Genomic DNA, 11892 nt, shown 5'->3' on the forward strand with positions numbered 1-11892 from the left:
TAAGTATATTTCGAGAAATAATTTACACACTTTTGTTTTGTTGTTTGTTTTTTATTATTATTTTAATTTTTAAAAGAAGTTATTAATTTTAAAAATAGACATTCCGAAAAATGAATTTTAAAGGTAAAGGTAATTTATTTATTGGGAAATGTAATAATTTTACAACGGTTGTAAATAATTACTTACAAGTTAAAAAGCCGGCACCCATTTCTTGGCGCGTTATACCGGGCATTGCTTAACCTTGAATGGCATGTGGCGATGTGGTGCTACCTGACATTCCCTTTAGAATCTTGAGATACCAAGATCTGTAGAGTTCCCTTTTAGATTTAGATCTAACAAAACAAACTCAAGTCAGATCTTGGTAACCAAGTACCAAGTCAGATCTTGGTAACCAAGTACCAAGATCTGACATCTGATTCGCTTTACATCTACATAGGTATGTAGGTATGTAGATTTAACAAAGCAAAATTATCGGATTTTGTACCTATGGGTACCTATCTACTAAGGGTTGTACATGATTTTTGACTGCCATTTATTTCGCGTTATTTTTGTTCTTTTTTTCCTGAGGTTTTGTCACCGGAGCTACCCAGTAACTTGCCAAATTGGCCTTCGACCTTGGAAGGATCATTCCCCGGACTCATGCTACCGGAATGGTTATAGTTCCAACCAGCTCCCAATCACTATCCTCGTACAGAAATCAACTTGTTCCTGACCCATCTTTCTCTCCCCCCGTCAGCCATGTGGTCTTCCACCCTCCTCCTGTCCCTCTGTCTGTTGACACATGGGGAAGCCGGCCGCATTCTGGTCCTGATGCCCTATCCCATATGGAGTCACTACCAGCAGTTTGAGCCGCTATTTGAGGCCCTGGCATCACGAGGGCATCACGTGACCGTGTACAGTGCTTATCCACCGTCCACTAATTTGAGTAATTTCCACCATGTCAATGTGGATATAGTGGAGGCGAGGGAGTTCTTTGGTGAGTGGAAGTGGATTACGGAGTGAGGAAAATGAAGAATTTTTAGTTAAAATTGGGAAAAAAATAGGACAAATCCGTTCGCGGGTTGGATTTAAATAATAATAATAATAATAATAATAATAATAATAATAATAATAATAATAATAATAATAATAATAATAATAATAATAATAATAATAATAATAATAATAATAATAATAATAATAATAATAATAATAATAATAATAATAATAATAATAATAATAATAATAATAATAATAATAATAATAATAATAATAATAATAATAATAATAATAATAATAATAATAATAATAATAATAATAATAATAATAATAATAATAATAATAATAATAATAATAATAATAATAATAATAATAATAATAATAATAATAATAATAAAAAGAACTAACTACCTACATGCTACATGCAAAATCGCGGAGTCAAATCTTACAAACCAGCCTAGTTGCTTCGAGTAACGGCCGGCTTTTTACTACTCGTATCTTGTCTTTTTGTCTCGATTACAGGAAGATAAGATCTTCGTCATTAGAGTTACCTCTATCAAACCTCTTCTAAAAAATTTTCTCCACAGCTGGCCTCAATCATTTCCAGCTAAAGGAGAGCGGGGATTATGGAGATTTCACGTTCTCCAGTCACCTCCAGAGTACAGTACAAGCGTTTGGCTATGGCATAAAAATGGCGTCCGAGATATTCAACAATACCCACATTGCCGCCCTTATCACATCGGATCAGAAGTTTGACCTGGTAGGGATTTAATACAAGACCACCTCCATGGCCGAGTGGGAACACTGACTCACAATCAGGAGGGGCTGGGTTCAAATCCCGGTCGCTGCTGACATTCCCCGTTCACAGATAGGATAGGTATGAACCACATTGGACCATGGATGCAAAAGAATGTGGCTTGTCAACAGCCATTCCGAAAACGAACCTTATCTACTTAGGATAAAATCCGCCCCGGGTGGGAATCGAACCCGCGACCTAGCGCCTACAAGGCAGACGCCCTACCCGTCAAGCTAACTATGCTGGCCAAAAGTCTTTGATCTTTTCTACTTTCCATGGGTTCCAAGACTTCCAAGCTATGTAGATCGGCTTCGGTCAGCTGTAATGTAGACGCATTTTTATAAAGGTGTGTCGGTCGATCGACGGCTACCGACTATGTGTGGAGGTGGACACACCTTTAAAACATCTTACGACAAATCCAATTTTTTTTGTTTGGTCACCCAGGTTATCGGTGAGATTTGGTTTGCTCAGGAGGCCCTGGCCGTATTTGGGCACAAATTCCAAGCCCCTATCATAGGTCTCATATCATACGGTACCCCCCATACTGTATCGACCTACATGGGTACGCCTAACCTATACTCTTACATCCCGGACTATAAGTTTGCTTTCCCGGCCCGGATGAATTTCCTTCAGAGACTCCAGAATACTATCCTGGGTGAGTATGATAAATCATAACGCTACGGTAGATACGCACCGTGGCGTAGGTTGAATAGTAGAGATTACCTGTGGATAATTGGATTATTCTGGGCGTCCAAGGGGTTTTTAAACACCCCCAATCCTTTGAACACCTTGAGATAGTTGCCATTCCTATCTCACGGACAAGGAAAGCGAAGCAAACATTGGATATGATGTCGCCCTTTGCTTGTAATAATAATTGTTGTATTGAGTATCTACATGCTTAAAACCAATAAAGGGTCTCATTGCCAGCCTAGTTAGCTTGGAAGGTAGAGTGTCTGCCTTGTAAGCGCTAGGCCGCGGGTTAGAATTCTGCCCGGGGCGGAATTCATCCTGAACGGATGAGGTTCGTTCTCGGAACGGCTGCCTTTCTCCTATCCTGTCTTCCTTCTCTCTCCGCTTTCGGGACGATAAGATCTCGGCAGCTACAGTTCCTTCTATCAAACCTCTTGGGAAAAAAAAACAACGGCCCAAAGAGTAACAATTTCGTCGTTTCTGTCGACATTACAATCTTCCTCGCCCAATCCAAGGAAAGCAACCACCTCCAGGGGGTTTATCCAAAGTGCCAAGGCATCTAATGTGGTTGTGCCGCGCCTCTTTGTGTGCTTCTTTGATTCCTCAGCACTCTGGACAAACCCCCTGGACCCATACAGCACAAATCATTGTAATAGCTTTGTTTTAAGCTTGTAAAAAAACAATGGACAATTGGAATAGAAATGTAAAAATCCAACGTTTTAAAATAATACAATGTTATTAAATATGTCCATGAAACACAGAAACAGTGTTTATACCTTGGATTTATCCAATGTACGCAAAAACCACCACAGGGAATTCCGCGCATGCGCAAGGATTGTAGTTTTTCAATGTGATGCTCATTGTTATAGTATTGTTTTTTTAAACACACTGTTTAGTACGAGTGTAATAAGACTGGATAAAAAATACAACATGGCGGACAAAAAATTAAATTTTGAATTTTGCTCCGCCATATTGGATTGTTTTTTTCCAATCTCGTTACAGTCGGATTAAACTGTTCATCAAACTTGAAAAAACAGTAATCCATAATTATAACAATGGAACATAAGCCAAGAATACTTCAATTGTATAAGGAGTTTTATTCAATTGTTCAATGAACATATTGTAATTTTCCATTCGTAATAACAGTTTATGCTTAGCTATGTAATACACCTTTTTTTAAACATTGTTTTTACAGCATATGTAATACATTTTGTACCGTCCAGCTTGTTATTTTCCAACATAAGGTACCTTGATTGTACCTATATTAGGTATGCCTACCTTATTACTATAAATTTAGTTATTCGTGTGATTGAAAACTATGAACATACCCATTTTAGGAGGTACAGAAGCAATTGTTTCCATTTCCAAGCACACAAATAAAATAAATTTACAGTAAACTTAGGGAGGTATACAAAATATAGTAATATACATAAATGTGTAGTATCAATTTCAAAGTTTTAAGGCAACTTTTGCTACAATTTTTGAACACGGTCGGAAGGTTCTACGCAGGTATTAAAAATAGACATCAAAATCACCTTAAAACGTTTGAACTTGAAGTCATACACAAAATAATTACACAACGATCTAATTGGTAATTGGGTAGGTGAAATAATCAAATTGTCTTTTTATATGAATAAGAAACATGTTTTTATTTTATTTAAAGAAATTTTGTAGATTCTTTTGTTTCAAAGATAGGCTTCAAAACTTAAATTAAACAAAAATTGAGTGGGTGAAACAAAAATTGAACGTTTGGGTTGGCCCTTTAAACTTTGGTGGTGTAGACTAACTAGAGCTTGGATTTTTGCATATTTCGACGAAATTGGCCAGGACTAACTAAATGGGGCTCAACCAAATGACAATTATTATTTTTACCTATGGGTTTTATGGAATAACAAAACGAGAATTTGAAACTTTGAGATTTTTTTTTATATTCAAGTACCTAAGTATTAGGTTAGGTAGGTACCTATTTATAGGTTTTATGAAATAACAAAACGAACCCAACCTCAGTGGCTCAAGCAGTTAGCGCGGGAGGAATTTCAGAACTGGAGGTTTATGGTTCGAATCCCTCATAAGGTGAAACAGCAGTGACAATAAGCAGGGTAGACTAATTTCTGACAAGAATTTTATTAATCAATCTTAACATAATTAAAATACCTTGAAATAACAAAAAGGAAAATTGAAACTTTGAGAAACTTATATTTTTCTAGGCGTTTGATATACATATGATTACGCTGGACGTATCTCAAGATACTAGAGTTGGAGACTAAGTATCTGGTAGGTAATTTTGGTATAAATTTGATTTTTTTATAGCAAAAGCTCGCGCCTCCCTGATTTGTCTCCACGCCCCCCAGTTTGAGAACCTCTGCTCTAGATGATATGAAAAACATTGTAAATGTAAACACGAGTATACTCGAACCTGCCAATACATATAACTACCTACTAAGTATGTACAAAGTATACATAAATACACGTTAATTGAAATTGCGGTCGGCTTTTACTTCTGTCGACTAAAACCGTCAACACGTCCGGTTTACCTACTGACTCGGGATTGAGATGAAACGAGGATTTCCCTATACCTACCCAGGTCAACCTCGGATCGAAGTCAAACACAAAGTGTCCGCGATTCGGTAATCTTTTGGGCTTAATGTCCGCAATTCACCGACACTGCCTGAGAAAATCGACACGACCCGACGGTGGTAAAACTCAATCTAAGACGACATACGTCATGTCGGTCAACGTTCGTCCATAAGTGTGGACGTGCTTTATGCTTGCTACCTACTACCTGTTTTTTATTTATTTATTTATTTATTTAATTGTACTCGTACAATTCACGGCTTACAAAACAAAATAAAGAGCCATTAACATGATAGGGGAAGGGTACTAGGTATCATGTTTACAGAGTAATTTAAGTAAAAATATAAACTAGGTGATAGGTATTACAAAAAAAAAAAAAAAAAAAAAAAAAAAAAAAAAAAAAGGGACCCCCAAAAAGATGTCATTGCCAGCCTAGTTAGCTCGGATCGTTTGCCTCGTAAACGCTAGGTTGCGGGATCGATTCCCACCCGGGGCATATTTTATTCTGGACGGATAAGGTTTGTTCTTCAGAACGAACCTGCTAGGTAAGTGGTATTCCATTGGACCCAGCCCTGATAAAGCTTTTTTTCATGGATTAGAAATCTGTGATAGCGGGAAAATAGGTAAATCCTCAAAATAATCAAAGGTATTTTCCCCCATATTTCCAGAAAACAGTCCAAAAATCTAGGCGACAGGTACAAGAAAGGCATTCCCATTGAAGTGATACCATTAGCATATGTACCGGTACAGAAGAAGATAGAGACCATATTTGGAGGACAGGCTCCGGTCCGGATGGCCAAGTCAAAAGCTGTAAGTTTATGTAGAATGCTGAAACTGATTTCCTTTAGACTTAAACCAATCAGTTTGTAAATTTATTTAGGTTATTTTTTTAAGATGAAATGATAACTAATAGCTACTCTTCATTTGGATCCATTTCATTTTAATTCATATGGAACTTCGTAGTAAAAAAAAAACCAAAGTTTGATATAGGGAACTGTACCTGCCCAAGTGCTAAGGTCTTATTATCGCGAAATCGAAGAGAGAATTAAGACAGGATAGGAAAAACCCAGCCGCTCCAAGAACGAACATTATCCGTTCATTATAAAATCAGTCCTGGGCGGGAATCGAACCCGCGACCTAGCGCTTACAAGGTAGACGCGCTACCATCCTAGCCAACAGGCTAGCCTGAAGTTTTAGTGAACTTGGCAAGTCCTGGAGATTTGAAAATGTTCACCAGAATTCCGCTAGAGAGCGTTACCTGCTTCGATATCAAAACTATCGATACTTGTTCATATTTCGATATTTTTTATCGATATCTCATTTTCATATCAGTGGCGGATATCCATTTTGAATTTTTGATACCAGTTTTATAATTTATTGTTTTAAACGAGAACTTGGCAAGTCCTGGAGATTTGAAAATGTTCACCAGAATTCCGCTAGAGAGCGTTACCTGCTTCGATATCAAAACTATCGATACTTGTTCATATTTCGATATTTTTTTATCGATATCTCATTTTCATATCAGTGGCGGATATCCATTTTGAATTTTTGATACCAGTTTTATAATTTATTGTTTTAAACGAAATAATAACTGTATTAACTAATAAATATAATAATATTGGTGTTCTAGAGATTTTTTTAGCCCTCCTGGCTGTATTATCTTAAACGTTTTATGTTTTAATTTCCATTTTGAACAACGCTTAAAACGATACGTAAAACGTGTAAACGCGGCTTGAAAAAATTGAACACAACTATCGATATCAGTTTTCGATTCCGGTCACAATCACAATCGAAAAACCGTGTTTGTCGCTATACTTGCTAGTCTTGCTATCAAAATTTGAAAATGTTGATAATTTTACCAAGGCTGGGAGCTTTTGATAAGGTGAAAGTTTTGCTGAATACTTGCTAGTCTTGCTATCAAAATTTGAAAATGTTGATAATTTTACCAAGGCTGGGAGCTTTTGATAAGGTGAAAGTTTTGCTGATCACAATCACAATCGAAAAACCGTGTTTGTTGCTAGTTGCTATCAAAATTTGAAAATGTTGATAATTTTACCAAGGCTGGGAGCTTTTGATAAGGTGAAAGTTTTGCTGAATGTTGTCCTGTGTGTTTCCCATTTGAAGAGAACTTTAGCCATGACCAATCTCGTAGAAGAAGCTAAGAGGATCGCAGCTTATCAGGCAGTGGATGATAACGTTCTTGTAAGTTTCCTCTGTTATCTGTTGAGACAATCTGGTTTTTTTGGTGACAATGTTGCTCGTGTGAAATTTGACTAGAGAGGTATTGACCTTAGCATTACATGTTCACTGGTTGACCTTACAACATTCATTCATGACTGTAACACCCCATGCAGATTTTTTTCCTTTTCTCAAAGTAATGGGTTTCCATTTTCCATTAGTATGTATAGCAAAAGAACTCATGGTTTTTCAGCTTGCAGGGTTAACAATAGGGAACTTTTTGGTCTTAGTAGGTAGGAAGTAGGTAAGTAAGTATTTAGCTTTGTAAAATAATAATGCAGGTAAATTATACCTACCCTGATTTCTTAAAATTAGCAGGTGACAATGTTGCTCGTGTGAAATTTGACTAGAGAGGCATTGACCTTAGCATTACATGTTCACTCGTTGACCTTACACCATTCATTCATGACTGTAACACCCCATGCAGCTTTTTTTCCTTTTCTCAAAGTAATGGGTTTCCATTTTCCATTAGTACATAGCAAAAGAACTCATGGTTTTTCAGCTTGCAGGGTTAACAATAGGGAACTTTTTGGTCTTGGTAGTCAGGAAGTAGGTAAGTAAGTATTTAGCTTTGTAAAATAATAATGCAGGTAAATTATACCTACCCTGATTACTTAAAATTAGCATAGGTGTGGTGGTAACATTAAAATACAAGGTGATCCACTGTGTTACTTTCATTTGCATCATGGTCAGGGAGAGTACAATGATCTCTCATTGTATTTAATATGCACCAACTGATGAAAAAATAAACTCTTAAATTTAATTGGTGTTTTAATTGAATTAACAAAAGAAAAAACAAAAAAAAAACAAGGTCTGAAAAAAAAAATAAAAAAAAATGAGAAAGTCCCTTATCAGTACCAGTACCAGTACATTATTGAGTATGTACCACTCACTTGAATTAGACAGCAGGCAAAAAGACTTAAACATTGAGGATTCGAGGCATTGATAATGCTGACTTCCAAAACAGAAGAGTGTACAATCCGCAAACAAGAAGAGCTGACCAAACAATGTAAACCATTTGTAATTTGTTTTGAATGAGGTAAGGGAGACATATATTTCATAATTTTGATAAAATTAGCATAGGTGTGGTGGTAACATTAAAATACAAGGTGATCCACTGTTACTTTTATTTGCATCATGGTCAGGGAGAGTACAATGATCTCTCATTGTATTTAATATGCACCAACTGATGAAAAAAAAATAAACTTTTAAATTTAATTGGTGTTTTAATTGAATTAACAAAAAAAAACAAGGTCTGAAAAAAAAAAAAAAATGAGAAAGTCCCTTATCAGTACCAGTACATTATTGAGTATGTACCATTCACTTGAATTAGACAGCACGCAAAAAGACTTAAACATTGAGGATTCGAGGCATTGATAATGCTGACATCCAAAACAGAAGAGTGTACAATCTGCAAACAAGAAGAGCTGACCAAACAATGTAAACCATATTTCATAATTTTGATGTTTATTTGTATTTCAGAATAACACAGCTGTAGGGATAGGCAGTGGATCAACAGTAGTATATGCAGTAGACAGATTAGGTAAGTGTGTCAGCTTCAAAACGAGAGGTAGTGTTAAGTAGCACTTGCACTCATACATCGCAACACGCCCTACACTTGAATTTAGACCACGCTACGCCACTGGAAGGAAGACAGGATAGAAAAAGCCAGCCATTCCGAGAACGAACATTATCCGTTCAGAATAAAATTTGCCGCAGGCGGGAATCGAACCCGCGTCCTGGCGCTTCCAAGGCAGACGCGCTACTAACCAAACGAGTTGTAAAATCTTTACGCCTCAGTAATACTACTCATACATCCTGAGACTGATATGTCCCAAAGTAAAGTCAAAAGTCTTAATACCTATAGTTAAGTAAATCTAGTCAGAATGTGTCAGGACAAAACATAACTTTATTACTAACTATTTATGATTAACTTTTTTCCATGCCAAATTGTATTCTTAGTAATACTAGCAAGTACACTTTTAGATGAATGTGTGTAATTCCTTGAACTTGATGGGTCTCGAACTTTTACTGCTAGAACCTAGAACCAAGGTCAAATAAGTAACCTTCACTATAGACAACCAACCTTAGTGGTGCAGTTGTTAACATGTTGGACTTTGGATCTGGAGGTTGGTGGTTTGAGTCCATGTCAAGTCATAAAAAAATTATCTAGGTGTAATAATCGGGGATCGATTTTTGTGACAAGCATTTAAATATGCTTAACACAATTAAAAAAATCCTTGAAAATTCCTCCTTTGTTTCTTTCCAGCTGAAAGAATCAAAGCGGAGAAACTGAAGATAGTATGTGTACCGACTTCATTCCAAGCAAGACAGCTGATTCTGAAGAACAATATGGTTCTTGGAGATTTAGAGACACATCCAGATGTAAGTCCTACATATTACCTACTGGTAATAGGTATTTATTTATTTATTTGGATAAGGAAAAGCCAGGTGATCCAAGAACAAACCTTATCTGTTTAGAATAAAGTTTGCCTTGGCAGAAATTAAACCCATGACTTAGGGTTAGGGCTTACACGGCAGTATGTACTTAGATTTTGTATACTCTGAATGTCCAAAGGTCCACACACACTTATCCAGCATGAATACAGTCTGTTTCTATGCTGAAAAAGTGTGCAATTGTGCATTTGATCCACTGTAAATATGAAACAAGCTCAGTGGTGTAGTGGTTAATGCATTGGACTTTGGATCTATAGGTTGGTGGTTCGAGTCCAAGTCAGGTCATAAAGTTTATCTAGATCTAATAATTTTGGAATGGTATTTATGACAAGCATTGAAGTATGCTTAACACAATTAAAAATTCCCATTTCCTAGGTATGTGGAACAAGTGTCATGGAATTGAGGTGGACTGTGCACTCTAACAGAGTTTATATTTGTTTCAGCTATCCTGTGTGATAGACGGTGCTGATGAAGTGGATGAGAATCTTGTACTTATCAAAGGAGGCGGAGGCTGTCTCACCCAGGAGAAAATTGTTGCCTCCTGTACACCTAAGCTGGTTATTATAGCTGACCACACGTAAGTTAGTCTTAGGATATCAGTGCTGTTTTCAGGTACTTTATACTTTCCTTATCTTATAGGAAGGAAAGTAATGTATTAAAATTCATATCAGTACCTTCCCAGTACAGGTAAATAACAACAGCGATGTCAGACTGTCATATGAGGCATAAGCATTAAGAATGTTTTCTCCATACCCTTAGGATATCAGTGCTGTTTTCAGGTACTTTTTACTTTCCTTATCTTATAGGAAGGAAAGTAATGTATTAAAATTGATATCAGTACCTTCCCAGTACAGGTAAATAACAACAGCGATGTCAGACTGTCATATGAGGCATAAGCATTAAGAATGTTTTCTCCATACAGCCTAGTTGCTTCGAGTAACGGCCGGCTTTTTACTACTCGTATCTTGTCTTTTTGTCTCGATTACAGGAAGATAAGATCTTCGTCATTAGAGTTACCTCTATCAAACCTCTTCTAAAAAATTTTCTCCACAGCTGGCCTCAATCATTTCCAGCTAAAGGAGAGCGGGGATTATGGAGATTTCACGTTCTCCAGTCACCTCCAGAGTACAGTACAAGCGTTTGGCTATGGCATAAAAATGGCGTCCGAGATATTCAACAATACCCACATTGCCGCCCTTATCACATCGGATCAGAAGTTTGACCTGGTAGGGATTTAATACAAGACCACCTCCATGGCCGAGATCAATGATGTCATTGCCAGCCTAGTTAGCTCGGAGCGTTTGCCTCGTAAGCGCTAGGTTGCGGGATCGATTCCCACCCGGGGCATATTTAATTCTGGATGGATAAGGTTTGTTCTTCAGAATGAACCTGCTAGGTAAATGGTATTCCATTGGACCCAGTCTTTTTTTTTATGGATTAGAAATCTGTGATAGCCGGAAAATAGGTAAATCCTCAAAATAACCAAAGGTATTTTCCCCCATATTTCCAGAAAACAGTCCAAAAATCTAGGCGACAGGTACAAGAAAGGCATTCCCATTGAAGTGATACCACCGCGACCTAGCGCCTACAAGGCAGACGCCCTACCCGTCAAGCTAACTATGCTGGCCAAAAGTCTTTGATCTTTTCTACTTTCCATGGGTTCCAAGACTTCCAAGCTATGTAGATCGGCTTCGGTCAGCTGTAATGTAGACGCATTTTTATAAAGGTGTGTCGGTCGATCGACGGCTACCGACTATGTGTGGAGGTGGACACACCTTTAAAACATCTTACGACAAATCCAATTTTTTTTGTTTGGTCACCCAGGTTATCGGTGAGATTTGGTTTGCTCAGGAGGCCCTGGCCGTATTTGGGCACAAATTCCAAGCCCCTATCATAGGTCTCATATCATACGGTACCCCCCATACTGTATCGATCAGGCTCCGGTCCGGATGGCCAAGTCAAAAGCTGTAAGTTTATGTAGAATGCTGAAACTGATTTCCTTTAGACCAATCAGTTTGTAAATTTATTTAGGTTATTTTTTAAGATGCAATGATAACTAATAGCTACTCTTCACTTGGATCCATTTCATCTTAATATGGAACTTCACAAAGTTACTGAGTCCTCCATGATTTTTTTTATTATTATTATTTTTTTTTTTT

General features: G+C 37.1%; 2 protein-coding genes across 2 annotated transcripts; both read left to right on the forward strand.

Moving 5' to 3' along the window:
• The first annotated feature begins 537 nt into the window (after positions 1-537).
• Positions 538-2557, forward strand: LOC103521543. Its single transcript, XM_008486654.3, has 3 exons — positions 538-976; positions 1566-1738; positions 2219-2557. Exons 1-3 carry the CDS (start codon positions 739-741, stop codon positions 2447-2449), a joined length of 642 nt encoding a protein of 213 aa, XP_008484876.1. The 5' UTR covers positions 538-738; the 3' UTR covers positions 2450-2557.
• A 4496-nt stretch (positions 2558-7053) lies between these two features.
• Positions 7054-11304, forward strand: LOC103521544 (ribose-5-phosphate isomerase; the record flags this gene model as incomplete). Its single annotated transcript, XM_008486655.2, is given in 5 exon segments — positions 7054-7240; positions 8759-8819; positions 9546-9661; positions 10177-10310; positions 11244-11304. Coding segments are annotated over 5 exon segments (534 nt in total), but the record flags the coding sequence as incomplete, so codon positions are not given.
• Positions 11305-11892: the final 588 nt, after the last annotated feature.

Source organism: Diaphorina citri, unplaced genomic scaffold (assembly GCF_000475195.1).
Source record: "Diaphorina citri unplaced genomic scaffold, Diaci psyllid genome assembly version 1.1 scaffold5419, whole genome shotgun sequence".
Lineage (NCBI taxonomy): Eukaryota > Metazoa > Arthropoda > Insecta > Hemiptera > Psyllidae > Diaphorina > Diaphorina citri.